General features: G+C 43.0%; 1 protein-coding gene across 2 annotated transcripts in view; it reads right to left on the bottom strand.

Annotated features, from left to right (window-relative positions):
• The window catches only part of LOC129862405 (lysine-specific demethylase 7B-like), a 63683-nt gene that overhangs the window by 25154 nt on the left and 21122 nt on the right, over nucleotides 1-17407 (bottom strand). For both annotated transcript variants that reach the window (XM_055934034.1, XM_055934033.1), the window contains exons 2-3: nucleotides 15087-15172; nucleotides 14560-14677 (exon numbers count right to left, since the gene is read on the bottom strand). In XM_055934034.1, the coding sequence (XP_055790009.1) occupies nucleotides 14560-14677; nucleotides 15087-15172 (204 nt within the window). The remainder of the gene's footprint in view (nucleotides 1-14559; nucleotides 14678-15086; nucleotides 15173-17407) is intronic.

Genomic DNA, 17407 nt, shown 5'->3' with positions numbered 1-17407 from the left:
GTATTCAGACTCCTTGACTTTTTCTACATTTTGTTAAGTTAGTCTTATTCTAAAATATAATAAATAGAAATCCTCAATCTACACACAATACCCCATAATGACAAAGCGAAAACAGGTTAAAAACAGAAATACCTTATTTACATAAGTATTCCCTTTGCTACGAGACTCAAAATTGAGGTCAGATGAATCCTGTTTCCATTGATCATCCTTGAGATGTTTCTACAACTTGGAGACCACCTGTGGTAAATTCAAATGATTGGGCATGATTTGGAAATGCACACACATCTAGAGAAGGTCCCACAGTTGACAGTACATGTCAGAGCAAAAACGAAGCCATGAGGTCGAATTAATTGTCTGTGGAGCTCCGAGACAGGATTGTGTCGAGGCACAGATCTGGGGAAGGGTACCAAAACATGTCTACAGCATTGAAGGTCCCCAAGAACACAGTGGCCTCCATCATTCTCAAAATGGAAGAAGTTTGGAACTACCAAGACTTCCTAGAAGGACAACCATCTCTGCAACACTCCACCAATAAGGCCATTATTGTAGTGGCCATATGGAAGTCACTCCTCAGTAAAAGACGTGACAGCATGCTTGGAGTTTGCCAAAAGGCACCTAAAGAATCTCAGACCATGAGAAACAAGATTCTCAGGTCTGATGAAACCAAGATTGAACTCTTTGGCCAGATAGCCAAGCGTCACATCTGGAAGAACGACATCCGGTTTGGAGCGAGCGGTCGCATTTGCATTCGCTCTGCAGGTAGTATAACTTTTCATTACATTTCATTACATTTCATTATAGTACAACGGTTTAATTTGTCTAACCTTAGCAATTTCTTCTTAGCTAGCTACTTAGCCGTCTGTGTATAAAAGATAATTGCGTAATTATCGTATTCCGTCGTCTATCGTAGTCCACACTGCTATCTGCCCAGCAGCTAGCAAACGTCCACCGTCTACCGAATAGTAGTATAACTTTTCATTACATTTCATTATAGTACAACGGTCTGATTTTCATTTTCATTACAGTACAACGGTTTGGTTTGTTTGATCTTAGCTAGCTACATAGCCGTCTTTGCATCAAACATAATTGTGTAGTTATTGAGGTTCGCCAGCCAGCTATTTTCGCCCTAACGTAACGCAACGTAGCCAACACTGCTAGCTAGCCAGCTTGCCACCGAATAGCAGCATTGTAGAAACGAGTGCATTACAACGGAACGACTTGATCAGTGTAGTGTTGGCTGACTACACAGTTGTCTTTGCTATCTTTGATTTGTATTTGTTCGATCTTAGCTAGCTACTTAGCTGGCTACATAGCCGTCTTTGTATCGGTGATAATTGTGTAGTTATGAAGGTTCGCTGAGGTTCGCTAGCCAGGTATTCTCGCCCTAACGTAACGTAACGTAGTCAACCCTGCTAGCTAGCCAGCTAGCCACCGATTAGCAGCACTGTAGAAACGATTACATTACAACGGAACGACTTGACTTGTGTAGTGTTAGCTAGCTACATAGTTTTCTTTGCTATCTTTGTATCTAAGATAATTGTGTAGCTTTGAGTAATTATCGGTTAGCTAGCCAGCTATTTTTCGCCTGCCGCGCTGCCCTCCTCCTACCTAGCCAACACTGCTAGCTAACACTGCTAGCTAGCCAACTTCTACCGAATAGCAGCACTGTAGAAACTTACATTACAACGGAACGACTTGATTAGCGTAGTGTTAGCTAGTTGTCTTTGCTGTCCTTGTATCCATGATAATTGTGTAGTTTAGAGAAATTTAGTGAAATTGTCGAGGTTACCTAGCCAGCTTCACTTTCAACAACGTAGCCACTGCTAGCCAGGCTACTTCACCAGCCAGCAGTACTATATCATTTTAGTCAATAAGATCTTGTATTTTATTTTATTTTTGCAACGTAAGCTTAACTTTCTGAACATTCGAGACGTGTAGCCCACTTGTCATTCTAATCTCCTTTGCATTAGCGTAGCCTCTTCTGTAGCCTGTCAACCATGTGTCTGTCTATCCCTGTTCTCTCCTCTCTGCACAGACCATACAAACGCTTCACACCGCGTGGCCGCGCCCACCCTAACCTGGTGGTCCCAGCCCGCACGACCCACGTGGAGTTCCAGGTCTCCGGTAGCCTCTGGAACTGCCGATCTGCGGCCAACAAGGCAGAGCTCATCTCAGCCTATGCGTCCCTCCAGTCCCTCGACTTCCTGGCACTGACGGAAACATGGCTCACCACAGATAACACTGCTACTCCTACTGCTCTCTCTTCGTCTGCCCACGTGTTCTCGCACACCCCGAGACCTTCTGGTCAGCGGGGTGGTGGCACCGGGATCCTCATCTCTCCCAAGTGGTCATTCTCTCTTTCTCCCCTTACCCATCTGTCTATCGCCTCCTTTGAATTCCATGCTGTCACAGTTACCAGCCCTTTCAAGCTTAACATCCTTATCATTTATCGCCCTCCAGGTTCCCTTGGAGAGTTCATCAATGAGCTTGATGCCTTGATAAGCTCCTTTCCTGAGGACGGCTCACCTCTCACAGTTCTGGGTGACTTTAACCTCCCCATGTCTACCTTCGACTCATTCCTCTCTGCCTCCTTCTTTCCACTCCTCTCCTCTTTTGACCTCACCCTCTCACCTTCCCCCCCTACTCACAAGGCAGGCAATACGCTTGACCTCATCTTTACTAGATGCTGTTCTTCCACTAACCTCATTGCAACTCCCCTCCAAGTCTCCGACCACTACCTTGTATCCTTTTCCCTCTCGCTCTCATCCAACACTTCCCACACTGCCCCTACTCGGATGGTATCGCGCCGTCCCAACCTCCGCTCTCTCTCCCCCGCTACTCTCTCCTCTTCCATCCTATCATCTCTTCCCTCTGCCCAAACCTTCTCCAACCTATCTCCTGATTCTGCCTCCTCAACCCTCCTCTCCTCCCTTTCTGCATCCTTTGACTCTCTATGTCCCCTATCCTCCAGGCCGGCTCGGTCCTCCCCTCCCGCTCCGTGGCTCGACGACTCATTGCGAGCTCACAGAACAGGGCTCCGGGCAGCCGAGCGGAAATGGAGGAAAACTCGCCTCCCCGCGGACCTGGCATCCTTTCACTCCCTCCTCTCTACATTTTCCTCTTCTGTATCTGCTGCTAAAGCCACTTTCTACCACTCTAAATTCCAAGCATCTGCCTCTAACCCTAGGAAGCTCTTTGCCACCTTCTCCTCCCTCCTGAATCCTCCTCCCCCTCCCCCCCCCTCCTCCCTCTCTGCAGACGACTTCGTCAACCATTTTGAAAAGAAGGTCGACGACATCCGATCCTCGTTTGCTAAGTCAAACGACACCGCTGGTTCTGCTCACACTGCCCAACCCTGTGCTTTGACCTCTTTCTCCCCTCTCTCTCCAGATGAAATCTCGCTTCTTGTGACGGCCGGCCGCCCAACAACCTGCCCGCTTGACCCTATCCCCTCCTCTCTTCTCCAGACCATTTCCGGAGACCTTCTACCTTACCTCACCTCGCTCATCAACTCATCCTTGACCGCTGGCTACGTCCCTTCCGTCTTCAAGAGAGCGAGAGTTGCACCCCTTCTGAAAAAACCTACACTCGATCCCTCCGATGTCAACAACTACAGACCAGTATCCCTTCTTTCTTTTCTCTCCAAAACTCTTGAACGTGCCGTCCTTGGCCAGCTCTCCTGCTATCTCTCTCAGAATGACCTTCTTGATCCAAATCAGTCAGGTTTCAAGACTAGTCACTCAACTGAGACTGCTCTTCTCTGTATCACGGAGGCGCTCCGCACTGCTAAAGCTAACTCTCTCTCCTCTGCTCTCATCCTTCTAGACCTATCGGCTGCCTTCGATACTGTGAACCATCAGATCCTCCTCTCCACCCTCTCCGAGTTGGGCATCTCCGGCGCGGCCCACGCTTGGATTGCGTCCTACCTGACAGGTCGCTCCTACCAGGTGGCGTGGCGAGAATCTGTCTCCTCACCACGCGCTCTCACCACTGGTGTCCCCAAGGGCTCTGTTCTAGGCCCTCTCCTATTCTCGCTATACACCAAGTCACTTGGCTCTGTCATAACCTCACATGGTCTCTCCTATCATTGCTATGCAGACGACACACAATTAATCTTCTCCTTTCCCCCTTCTGATAACCAGGTGGCGAATCGCATCTCTGCATGTCTGGCAGACATATCAGTGTGGATGACGGATCACCACCTCAAGCTGAACCTCGGCAAGACGGAGCTGCTCTTCCTCCCGGGGAAGGACTGTCCGTTCCATGATCTCGCCATCACGGTTGACAACTCCATTGTGTCCTCCTCCCAGAGCGCTAAGAACCTTGGCGTGATCCTGGACAACACCCTGTCGTTCTCCACCAACATCAAGGCGGTGGCCCGTTCCTGTAGGTTCATGCTCTACAACATCCGCAGAGTACGACCCTGCCTCACACAGGAAGCGGCGCAGGTCCTAATCCAGGCACTTGTCATCTCCCGTCTGGATTACTGCAACTCGCTGTTGGCTGGGCTCCCTGCCTGTGCCATTAAACCCCTACAACTCATCCAGAACGCCGCAGCCCGTCTGGTGTTCAACCTTCCCAAGTTCTCTCACGTCACCCCGCTCCTCCGCTCTCTCCACTGGCTTCCAGTTGAAGCTCGCATCCGCTACAAGACCATGGTGCTTGCCTACGGAGCTGTGAGGGGAACGGCACCTCAGTACCTTCAGGCTCTGATCAGGCCCTACACCCAAACAAGGGCACTGCGTTCATCCACCTCTGGCCTGCTCGCCTCCCTACCACTGAGGAAGTACAGTTCCCGCTCAGCCCAGTCAAAACTGTTCGCTGCTCTGGCACCCCAATGGTGGAACAAACTCCCTCACGACGCCAGGACAGCGGAGTCAATCACCACCTTCCGGAGACACCTGAAACCCCACCTCTTCAAGGAATACCTAGGATAGGATAAAGCAATCCTTCTGCCCCCCCCCCCCCCCCCCCCCCCCTTAAAAGATCTAGATGCACTATTGTAAAGTGGCTGTTCCACTGGATGTCATAAGGTGAATGCACCAATTTGTAAGTCGCTCTGGATAAGAGCGTCTGCTAAATGACTTAAATGTAAATGATGTAAATGAAGAAACCTGGCACCATCCCTACAGTGAAGTATGGTGGCAGCATCATGCTGTGGGGTTGTTTTTCAGCAGCAGGGACTGGGAGACTAGTCAGGATTGAGGGAAAGATGAACAGAGCAAAGTACAGAGAGAAATCCTTGATGAAAACCTGCTCCAGAGTGCTCAAGACCTCAGACTGGGGTGAACGTTTACCTTGCTACAGGACAACGACCCTAAGCACACAGCCAAGACAACGCAGGAGTGGCTTCGGGACAAGTCTCTGAATGTTCTTGAGTGGCCCAGCCATAGCACGGACTTGCACCCGATCGAACATCTCTGGAGAGACCTGAAAAAAGCTGTACAGCAACGCTCCCCATCCAACCTGACAGAGCTTAAGAGGATCTGCAGAGAGGAATGGGAGAAACTCCCCAAATACAGGTGTGCCAAGCTTGTAGCGTCATACCCAAGAAGACTTGAGCCTGTAATCGCTGCCAAAGGTGCTTCAACAAAGTACTGAGTAAAGGGTCTGAATACTTATGTAAATGTGATCATTTTAAATGAGCAACAATTTCTAAAAACCTGTTTTTGATTTGTCAGGTGGTCTTGTGTGTAGATTGATGAGGTAAAAAAAAACAATTTAATCAATTTTAAAATAAGGCTGTAACGTAACAAAATGTGGGAAAAGTCGAGGTCTGAATACTTTCCAAAGGCACTGTAAGTAGGGGTAAAAGTGACTAGGCAATCAGGATAGATAATAAACAGTAGCAGCATGTGAAGAGTGTGAAAGTGTGTGTATGTGTGGAGGGGACGTCAATATGCATGTGTGTGTGTGTGAACGTGTGTGTGGGTATAAATTCACACACGTGTGTGTTGGAGTGTCAGTGTAGTATGTGTGAGCGTGTGGGTAGTCCAGTAAGTGTGCATAAAGCCGGTGCAAGAGAGAGTCAGTGCAAATAAAAAGGGGGTCAATGCAAATAGTCCCTGTAGCCATTTGATTCACTGTCAGCAGTCTTATGGCTCGGGGGAAGAAGCGATTCAGGTGCCTTTTGTTCACAGACTTTGCGCTCCGGTACAGCCTGATTTGACTCTTTTTAAGTAGATGCATTCGTGGAGTGTGTTGACCAATCATCCTTCATGTATTCACATTCAAGGGCCACAGGCTGAATACATGAAGGTGGTCTGTTGATGGTTGGTCTGTTGTCATAGTTTTCTATGACCTATTACAGCTGTCAAAGTAGGCACCACTGCAGTGTTTATGCTGCGCTCGTAACCAAGTGAGAAGTGGGAATTTACCACATACAACTGTGAAAAATCCACTTGAACAGCCCTCCAACAGGTAATTACTAGTGGGAAACTCATCCATCATCCTGAGCTCCCACATGCTGACCTCTGACCTCACCTACTAAGGAAATTACCTCGATAATAGCATCTCCGGCAGTTAAATGCAACAAAACATTATTTATAAAAAGCAATTTATTAATATGTTTAACACAAATTGTTAACAAGCATGATAGTTGTACCTTTAGTTTATGGTTTACGCAGCTTGAGGCCATTAGCAAATTGGCATTTCTCAACGAGTTTAAAAAGAACGTAAATGCATCCAACTGGTAAATTCCCACCTCCCACTTGGTTACGAACACAACATTAGATGCAGCTGCGGATCCAACTTTTCTGGAGCCCTCTTCCCTACAGCTAAAGGTCCCGAAGCTTCTGCGCATGTGCAGGATTCTCTAATTTACGCACAGTCTCTGCTCTACTCGTACAGAACAGGCTACTCTGGTGAACGGTGCTTGCTTAATAAAGTTTGATCAAAGCTGAATCAATGTCTGCAAGATCACATAATGATAGTGTTCTACATAACAAAACCGAATATAATAGCATAGTATAATGTTTTTTTTTCTTTTCTTTTTTTTAGGGGTGGATCAGCTTAGTATTGCGGAAAGAATGTTGCTTCCAATGTAATTGTCTGCATCATTTCCATTCCCCCATATTTTTTTGGGTAAATATATATATCCATACACGTATGCATACATATACACATATATACATACACATACCTATATAGACATACATACTTTTTTAAAGAATATGCCTTTATTATTATTCCCCGCGACCCTACCACCAATCCCCCAATTGGAGTAAACTTATAAACACTTCTGCTTTTACCTTCAATTTCTACATCTTATACCTATCTTACAGACACAGTCCACTTTACAATAGTTCTCTCTTATTTGTTCTTAGTCCTTCCTCTATTTCTGTTGTCCATCCAATTTTATTTCCACTTGTAACTGTGCTATTTCACAAAAGCTCCGCACCTATACACATTTCACAGATCCCGTATGCCCTATATTGTTTATCTTGTTATTAGTCCCACCCTTCAGCTCCACCCAACCCCTCCCATCTATCTTCCAACATCATCCATTTCGGATTTCTATTTGCCATACATTTCTCAACTGTGCTGTGATGCTTCACAAAAGACCTGAACCTTCCTATTCTCATAGCTTCTACAGATTGTAAATTAAAAATAAACATCTTTGCCAAAATAATTATTATATTATTGATTGATTGACTATGGCTTTTCAAATCCCCCAGTATTGCTATCTGTAGCGTTAGTTTTAGGCAAATGTTGCAATTCTTCAGCCATTCCTGGACCTGTGACCAAAAACGAGCTACATATGGACAATACCAAAATAAATGATCTAATGACTCTGCCTCCTCACAACAGAATCTGCAGAGCTGGGAAGATTGTATACCCCATATATATAACATTCTATTAGTTGCAAGAATTTTGTACAGTAATTTATATTGAAAAATTCGAAGTTTTGAATCCGGCGTTGTTTTGCGTATCAATTCATAAACCATGTGCCATGGAATGGGTACATCGAAAATCTCTTCCCAACTATTTTGCAATTTGTATGGCACAGCTGTTAGTTTTTTGGTCCTTAAATGAAATTGGTATATGTTTTTATTTATCACACTTTTCTTTAACCATTTTTGTTCTTTAATACAGGGCCGACATACAAGTTCCTTACTTTTTTCCCCTTCTACTTGCCTCTTCCATTTTTGTGGTAATGCTGCAATTAATTGGTTGTAATTTTGGGTAGAGCAGACTTTTCCATATGTCTGTGTTAGCTGCATGTGTGACATAACTCCACCAGTCCTATTTATGATATCATTCACAAAAATTATACCTTTTTTAAACATTTCTTCGATAAATACAGTTTTTTTATCAATTATTATATTTGAATTTAACCACAATATTTGTTGTACTATTTGTTCCGTCCGTTCAGGTGGATTAAACTGAAATTGCAACCAACTTTCTAAGGCTTGTTTAAAGAATAAGGATATTTTGGAGATTATTTCCTTTTCAAACAACCGAAAGTGAGCAGGTGTAATCTGAATAAAGGGAAAAAGGCCCTTCTTGAACATAGGATGAGACATTCGTACCAGTTTACAAGAGAACCAGTTTGGATTTAAGTATAACTTTTGTATGACCGATGCCTTTAGTGAGAGGTCTAATGCTTTAATATTTAATAATTTCTGCCCTCCGAATTCATATTCGTTATATAAATAGGCCCTTTTAATTTTATCTGGCTTGCCGTTCCAAATAAAATTGAATATTTTTTGTTCATATAATTTAAAAAACAGGTCACTAGGTGTAGGCAAAACCATAAGCAAATAGGTAAACTGTGATATGACTAAAGAGTTAATTAGGGTGATTTTTCCACAAATAGACAGGTATTTTCCTTTCCATGGTAGCAAGATCTTATCTATTTTTGCTAACTTTCTATAAAAATTTATTGGAGTGAGATCATTTCTTTCTTTTGGGATTTTTATACCGAGTATGTCCACATCTCCGTCAGACCATTTAATTGGTAAACTACATGGCAATATAAAATGTGTATTTTTTAGTGATCCAATACGTAATATGGTACATTTATCATAATTTGGTTTTAATCCAGAGAGGATAGCAAAGGTATCTAGATCCTCTATGAGGCCCTGGAGAGACTCTAGTTGTGGTTTTAAAAGAAAACATGAATCATCAGCGTACAATGACACCTTAGTTTTTAAGCCATGGATTTCTAATCCTTTAATATTAATGTTTGATCTAATTTTAACAGCTAACATTTCGATGGCAATAATAAATAGATATGCCGATAGTGGACAACCTTGTTTTACTCCTCTAGATAGTTTAAAACTTTCTGAGATGTAGCCATTATTTACTATTTTACACCTAGGGTTACTATACATAATTTTAACCCATTTTATAAGAGATTCCCCAAAATTGAAATATTCTAGGCATTTATATATAAACTCCAGTCGTACTTTATCAAAAGCCTTTTCAAAATCAGCTATGAAAACCAGGCCTGGTGTCCCCGATATCTCATAGTGTTCTATTGTTTCCAGTACTTGCCTTATATTATCTCCAATGTATCGTCCATGTAAAAAACCTGTCTGATTAGGATGAATAATATCTGACAAAACTTTTTTTATTCTATGCGCCAAGCATTTTGCTAGGATTTTTGCATCACAACACTGAAGTGTAAGAGGTCTCCAATTTTTTTAATTGGACTGGATCTTTATATATACCACTTGGGTCCTGTTTCAGTAATAACGATATCAGACCTTCTTGTTGTGTGTCTGATAATCTACCATTTATATAGGAGTGGTTAAAACAAGTTAATAATGGTCCTTTGAGTATATCAAAAAACGTTTTGTATACTTCCACTGGTATGCCATCCAGCCCTGGAGTTTTCCCATCTTTAAAGGCCCCAATTGCAACAAGCAGTTCCTCCTCTGTAATTTGGCCTTCACATGAGTCTTTCTGTTCAGATGTTAATTTTACATTATTAATAGGAAAAAAATCCATACAATTAGTTTCAGTTAGTGGAGATGGAGGAGCCTGAAACGAAAACATATTCTTAAAGTACTTTACTTCCTCTTTCAAAATATCATTTGGTGAATCATGCGTGACTCCATCATTTGTCACAAGTTTTAATACATTTTTTTTGGTAGCATTTCTATATTGAAGATTGAAAAAGAATTTGGTGCATTTTTCCCCATATTCCATCCAGTTCGCTTTATTTTTATAATATATTACACTGGATCTTTCTTGAATAAGTTCCTCCATTTCTTTTTGTTTTTCCTCTAAATTATTCTGTGCCTCTATGGTACCGTTTTTATTGCTATCTAACTGTACTGTTAGTCCTTCAATTTCCTTTGTTAATATGGACTCTTTTGATCTAAATTGCTTTTGTTTTATAGATGAGTACTGAATTGCATGGCCTCTAAAGGCACACTTAAAAGTGTCCCATACAATAAGGGGATCTGCTGTACCTATGTTATGTCTGAAAAAGTCAGTTATAAAATCTTCTGTCCTAGTTCTAAACAATTTATCATCTAGTAGACTTTGATTAAATTTCCAATATCCTCGCCCACGTGGAAATTCTGTAAGAGAAATATATATGCCAATTATGTGATGATCCGACCGCATTCTATCCCCTATCAACACTTTTTTAACTTTTGGTGCCAGAGAGAATGGAATAAGAAAGTAGTCAAGACGACTAGCTTGATTCAGCCTCCGCCATGTATATCTCACTAAATCAGGGTATTTAAGTCTCCATATATCCACTAATTCCAATATATCCATGACATTCATGATTTCCTTAAGTGCCTGAGGGTGATAATTTGTAGTGTGATTTCCTTTCCGGTCTATAGAGCTATTTAAGACCGTATTAAAATCTCCCATTATAATAATAGAGTCTAGTGTTGCTTGTAGAGTTGATAAGTTCTTATATATATTTTCAAAGAAGCTTGGATCATCATTATTCGGACCGTATAGGTTAACAAGCCATATTTGTTTATTGTCCAATAACATATTTAAAATAATCCATCTACCTTTAGGATCTGTTTGGACAATTTGCACATTTGGATCAAAATTATTGTTAATTAAGATCATCACCCCTTTTGAATTTCTTTGCCCATGGGAGAAATATATTTTGCCCACCCAGTTCTTTTTCCACAAAACTTCATCTAAAACTGTTGAATGGGTTTCCTGTAAACAATAAATATTATAATCCTTCTCTTTTAGCCAGGTAAATACTGATCGTCTTTTCTTATTATCTGCTAAGCCATTACAATTGTAACTGGCTATACTTATTTCACCACTTACCATGAGACACACCTTTCATTCTTTTAAATCAGAATATATTTTTGTAAACGTACTATTAAAAAGTAACATAATGATTGAGTGTCTATATAGTTGTACCATGATATTTGCATTTCTACTAAGTAAACCTCCAATTGGTCCCTACTATTCCACCCGCTAAAAGGCCTCATCTCGAGATGGCTTGTCATCCCAATGCCCGGCAGACCACCCTCGACCCCCTGTATCCCATAGCCCTGAACCGACTGGGATCCATTCTTTGAAAAGAGCATACAGTTCCATTTACCGAATTGAAGTAAATCAATTGCCATATGCATTTCCATTGCCGTCACCTCGATTTGTATTATATATAGCTGTGGATCATCCTCTATTGTACCTTACAACTTTTACTTCTTCTTTCGCAACAGTTGTGGGATACACACATACACACTCAGCCCTTACCCCCACACAACCATAAGCTCACTTTCTCAACAGTTGCACCATCCCAGAGCCCAACTCAAGATGGGTCATGATTTACAAATGCTATTGCAGTTGCAGCTGCATGAGAAGGCCTGCAAGACCGCGCAAAAAAATAAGCAAAAATTGAAATTTATTTACCATTGTCATATCCTAGATAATGGCAGTCAAATGTACACCCTATTCCTGAAAAAAACACCCACAATACGGCCACCAGTCATGACCATGTCCCCACTCATCTCCATGCAGTCCGACCTTGATTCTGTGCCGCCAGGGCCACAATAATATACCCCCTCTCTGAATGTCCGAGTGTGACCCCCTCCCCATGGGTTACTGCAGCTAGTGTTGCCAGCACTGCCACTGCCTGGGTGGGGGTACCCCACCGGAATCCCCACCGGCTAGGTACAAGGTCGTCAAGGTTCTCATTAGCAGCTTTGAGAAATTCCTTGTATCTTTTCCTCTCCCTTTAGGGGGCTTTGGCTTTGCAGGACCAACCCTGCCAAGCAGGCTCAGAATCTTGAGAGGGCAGTGCTGCTCTTGGTCTCTGACCTCATTTTAGCTGCATTTAGACCGCTTACAGCGAGCACATAAAACAGTTAGGGACTTCTCCTTAATATCTGGGTCATTCAGGTGGGTGTCTAGGGTATAGGGCCATAGACAGTACCATTAAAATAGGATAATAATTAGATATAATTTATTAAGATAAAAAAAATGTAGTTTTCCATGATAGGACAATAAATAAATAAGACGTATAATTCATTATAAAAGTATATCCATCATCTGAACAACATTGAAAGCCCTCTCATACCCGGCTCACAGCAATACATTGGCTCTGGGATATGCAACCATTTCATTACTCACTCACTCAACTTTCCAAACATAACAAATAAGATAAAAAATAAAATAAACACAAACCATACCATCCACACATACTGTGCCTTCTGTTTACTTAGTTTTTATCTTCACTGTGTAAAAATAGTGCTTGTGTGTTCAATTAGTTATATGTGAAGATTTATAAAAAAGCTATATTTTTTGTTGTATTGTTACAATCAGTAACCGGGCTTGAATTGTGTTTATTTTCCTCGTCTATGAGAACTTTGTAAATTTTAAAATAACCATGGAGTAGTCTTTGTGTCTCTGAACAACTGGTTATCAATATATAGTTTATCAACGACGAGAGCTACTCGTTTCGCTTTTAATCTGTTTTCTTTGAAAATTGGATACAGAACTTTGCGCCGTTCTGCAATTTCTTTCGGAAACTGATCATTCATGCCAATTTTGGTCCCAGCAAGTCTTTTACCTAGGCTTTTAACCATTATTTTATCTTTAAATGAAGCAAATTTTGCAACGATTGGGCGTTCGTACCTCTGCCCTCTCTGTCCGAAGCGGTGAACACGTTCAAGTTGGATTTTGTCGACAACTTCGCATGGAATCTGAAGCGCTGTACGGAGGAACTCTCTAACTATAGATTCAGGAACTTCTCCTTCTTTTTCTTGGATACCTGTAAGTACCAAATTCTCTCTCATGGATCTAGTTTGAATCTCCAGTAAGGCTTCCTTCAGAACGATGTTCTCTTTTTTAATTCCATTCATTTCGGTTTGAATCTTATTGACTGTCCCTTTTAGCGCGTGTGTTTCCTTCTCCAATGTCGCAGCTTTTTCATCACTCATCTCTAGGCTTGCCTTTAACTCTTTTATATCCTTACTAAGTAATTCAAGTAAACCCAGTTTGTCATTTATTGATTTTAACAGATCGGTTTCGACCTTTACCATTCCCGGTGGTGAGAATATTAAATCGTCAGTATCTGTCGAAGAATCTCGCTTGCGTTTTGTAAACGGTTCCCCTGTCTTACTCTCCGTCATGTTTGGTTGTTGCCTGTTTTCGTAATATTTGTCGATAAATGTCTCTAGTCTTAGGATTTGTTTTGTGTTATTATCCAGATTGAAGGTTTATCACTCACCAGATTATGTAGTGCTAATATTTTAGTCTATTTAGCAGATATTTCGAATATTATGTTTTATCTTGAGGTGCTCTACATAACTTCATTCAGTCCGCCATTACCTTTACGTTACCTTTACGTCCGCCCTTAATTGCCGAACATTAGTGCCAGACCTCACTAATGCTCTTGTGGCTTAGTATAATGTTACTGGAAGACAAAAAAACACCACCTCATTCCTTATCAGATTTTAGGATGATTGTGATAATGGTCACATTTCTCTCTCGTAGCCAAAACTCAACAGTGCGCACCACTAGCCAAAATATGTGCTTTGAAACTAAACACAGGTAGGCTATGCTACAGTTTGTTAAGACCATCTGCCCTTAAATTCTCTCACTGTACATAATTCCAAACAACACTAAGACGCAAAAAGATCTAAAATGCATTTGAATATGATTGCATGGTTGGCATGCAGCTACTGCATGGACGTTTCACAGGTAAAAAACTTAAAGAATTATCACTCACGATTGACAGTGAGAAACGTGAAACGTCAGTGACCACAAAAATGTGTGCGTAAAGTCGAGGTAAAGAAACACATGGGCAGAACGGGATTTGGATCTTCGGCTCTGGGGAAAAGGGATCCAGGGTGGCAGGACGGGGGTGTTTACCTACAGATCTGCAGCCTCTTGCATTTTTTGTAAGAGTTGAGTTTGTCTTTGAAATATGTCACTAAGGGGCAAGAGCCCAGTTCATGGTGGTTCAGTGCAATGCCCAGACCACACCAGGAAAACACTGGTTTTCAACTCAGGGTGTGAACCTGGGACTCACTGCTATGTGGTGAACTTGTGTGTGCATCTGTGGCTTGGTCACAGGGGTGTCAGGCCTGCTGGTGGCTGGTATCTTGGCTCCTTCAGTACCTGGGAAAGGGCCTGTTCTGCAGCTCTCGTACAAACACAGAGGTCGCCGCCTGCACCAGCCTGCTGCCATCGTCAGGCTCTGTGTAGTCATGCCGGTGCCAGTTGATACGCTTTTTCACTGTAAAGATAAGGCAACAATTAATTGTTAAACTCTTGAACATTCAGAGACTCCATGATCACAGTAGATACTACACAGAGCTAGACTAGCTACTTAAGTGTCTGAGGAACATGAAAGCCTTGAGTTATGGATCGTCTCCATAAACCGTTTCACAAGCCCATAAAGCCCACGTCCTCCGCAGACGAATGAGGGCCATGTTCAATCTCAATTTGATGATAACCCCGCCATTGAATTACTCTAATAATGCCCCCCTCCGTACGCTCTGGGAGGTCAGACCCACTTTAGACCATAAAGAGAGAAAAGGGTAGACATCTACTTGACAGGCAACTATTCCCCAAATAGCAATTAAAATGAACCGTGCTGGAGTAATGCAGAGAGACAGAGTGCGTGGTGGTGGGGTGGTACTTACTCAAGCAGGGTCCATGTTGGACATCACAGTTGGGACAGTGGTAAACATCGATGTCGACGGCATGGTGTTCTTCCACTTGGACACAGCTGGGGCAAGAAGAGAAAAAGGAGACATTTTAGACTCAGTTATAGGAAATAAGCACATACTCAACACAAAATTCCACTTCATATCTCTAGAAAATATATACTGAACAAAGATAAAACGTAACAATTTCTAAGATTTTACTGAGTTATTTTTTATTTATTTAACCAGGCAAGCCAGTTAAGAACAAATTCTTATTCACAATGACGGCCTACAGCAGGCCAAACCCGGACGCCGCCGGGCCAATTGTGCGCCGCCCTATGGGACACCCAATAACGGCCGGTTGTGATACAGCCTGGAATCGAACCAGGGTGTCTGTAGTGACGCACGCCTCTAGCACTGAGATGCAGTGCCTTAGGGCTCCTGAGTGGCGCAGCGGTCTATCAGAAATCAGTCAATTGAAAAAAATTCCTAATCTACAGATTTCACATCCATGGGCGGGCATAAGCCCACCCACGAGGGAGCCAGGCCCAGCCAATCAGAATGGAGTCTCTCCCCACAGACAAAAATACTCCTCAGTTTCATCGGCTGGTCTCAGGCGATCCCGCAATTGAAGAAGCCGGATGTGGAGGTCCTGGGCTGCGGTTGTGAGGCCGGTTGGCTATACTACCAAATTCAAAAAAAACGTTGGAGGCGGCTTATGGTAGAGAAATGGACATTACATTCTCCGCCAACAGCTCTGGTGAACATTCCTGCAGTCAGCATGCCAATTGCACACTCCCTCAAAGCTTGAGACATCTGTGGCATTGTGTGACAAAACTGCACATTTAGAGTGGCCTTTTATTGTCCCCAGCACAAGGTGCACCTGTGTAATGATTCTGCTGTTTAAATCTGCTTCTTGATATGCCACAGCTGTCAGATGGATGGATTATCTTGGAAAATGAGAAATGCTCACTAACAGGGATGTAAACAAATATGTGCATAACATTTTAATGAAATAAGGGTTTTGTGTGTATGAAACATTTCTGGGATCTTTTATTTCAGCTCATGAAACATGGGACCAACACTTTCCATGTTGCATTTATATTTATGTTAAGTATAGTTTAAAGTTAGGAAGTGATCCAACATCACCCTCAAAACTCCTATTATTCTTTGTCAGTCATTAGCTGTCCCTTTGATATTGTAAATACATAACTGTTGCAAATTATGAATACTTCCCCTCTCATTCAAAAAGGGATCCAGCCGAGTGGTCAACCAACTACGATACACATCAACAGCCATCTGTAGTAGGCAGGTACGAATGGGAAGTGTCAAAGTTGTCTTCTTTGAACTTGTGATCTGTGTTTAGCTTCAGGAATGCAGGAATACAAATCTAACCTACCGCCCCAATATCAAACCTACTGCCCCGATAGGTCCACAGACGACACAATCGCAACCACACTGCCCTAACCCATTTGGACAAGAGGAATACCTATGTCAAAATGCTGTTCATTGACTACAGCTCAGCATTTGACACCATAGTACCCTCCAAACTCGTCATCAAGCTTGAGACCCTGGGTCTCGACCCCGCCCTGTGCAACTGGGTACTGGACTTCCTGATGGGCCGCCCCCAGGTGGTGAGGGTAGGTAACAACATCTCCACCCCGCTGATCCTCAACACTGGGGCCCCACACAAGGGTGCGTTCTGAGCCCTCTCTTGTACTCCCTGTTCACCCACGACTGCGTGGCCATGCACGCCTCCAACTCAATCCTCAGGTTTGCAGATGACACTACAGTGGTAGGCTTGATTACCAACAACGAGACGGCCTACAGGGAGGAGGTGAGGGCCCTCTGACTGTGGTGTCAGGAAAATAACCTCACACTCAACATCAACAAAACAAAGATGATGATCGTGGACTTCCGGAAACAGAGGGACAGAGGGAGCACCCCCTATCCACATCGACAGGACAGTAGTGGAGAGGGTAGTAAGTTAAGTTCCTCGGCGTACACATCACGGACAAACTGAATTGGTCCACCCACACAGACAGCGTGGTGAAGGCGCAGCAGCGCCTCTTCAAGCTCAGGAGGCTGAAGAAATTTGGCTTGTCACCAAAAGCACTCAAACTTTTACAGATGCACAATCGAGAGCATCCTGTCGGGCTGTATCACCGCCTGGTACGGCAACTGCTCCTTCCACAACCGTAAGGCTCTCCAGAGGGTAGTGAGGTCTGCACAACGCATCACCGGGGGCAAACTACCTGCCCTCCAGGACACCTACACCACCCGATGTCACAGGAAGCCCAAAAAGATCATCAAGGACA

Source organism: Salvelinus fontinalis, chromosome 9, assembly GCF_029448725.1.
Source record: "Salvelinus fontinalis isolate EN_2023a chromosome 9, ASM2944872v1, whole genome shotgun sequence".
In the NCBI taxonomy this organism is placed as follows: Eukaryota; Metazoa; Chordata; class Actinopteri; order Salmoniformes; family Salmonidae; genus Salvelinus; species Salvelinus fontinalis.
The sequence above is the reverse complement of the archived record's forward strand: the minus strand, read 5'-3'. Positions and strand labels throughout refer to the sequence as shown.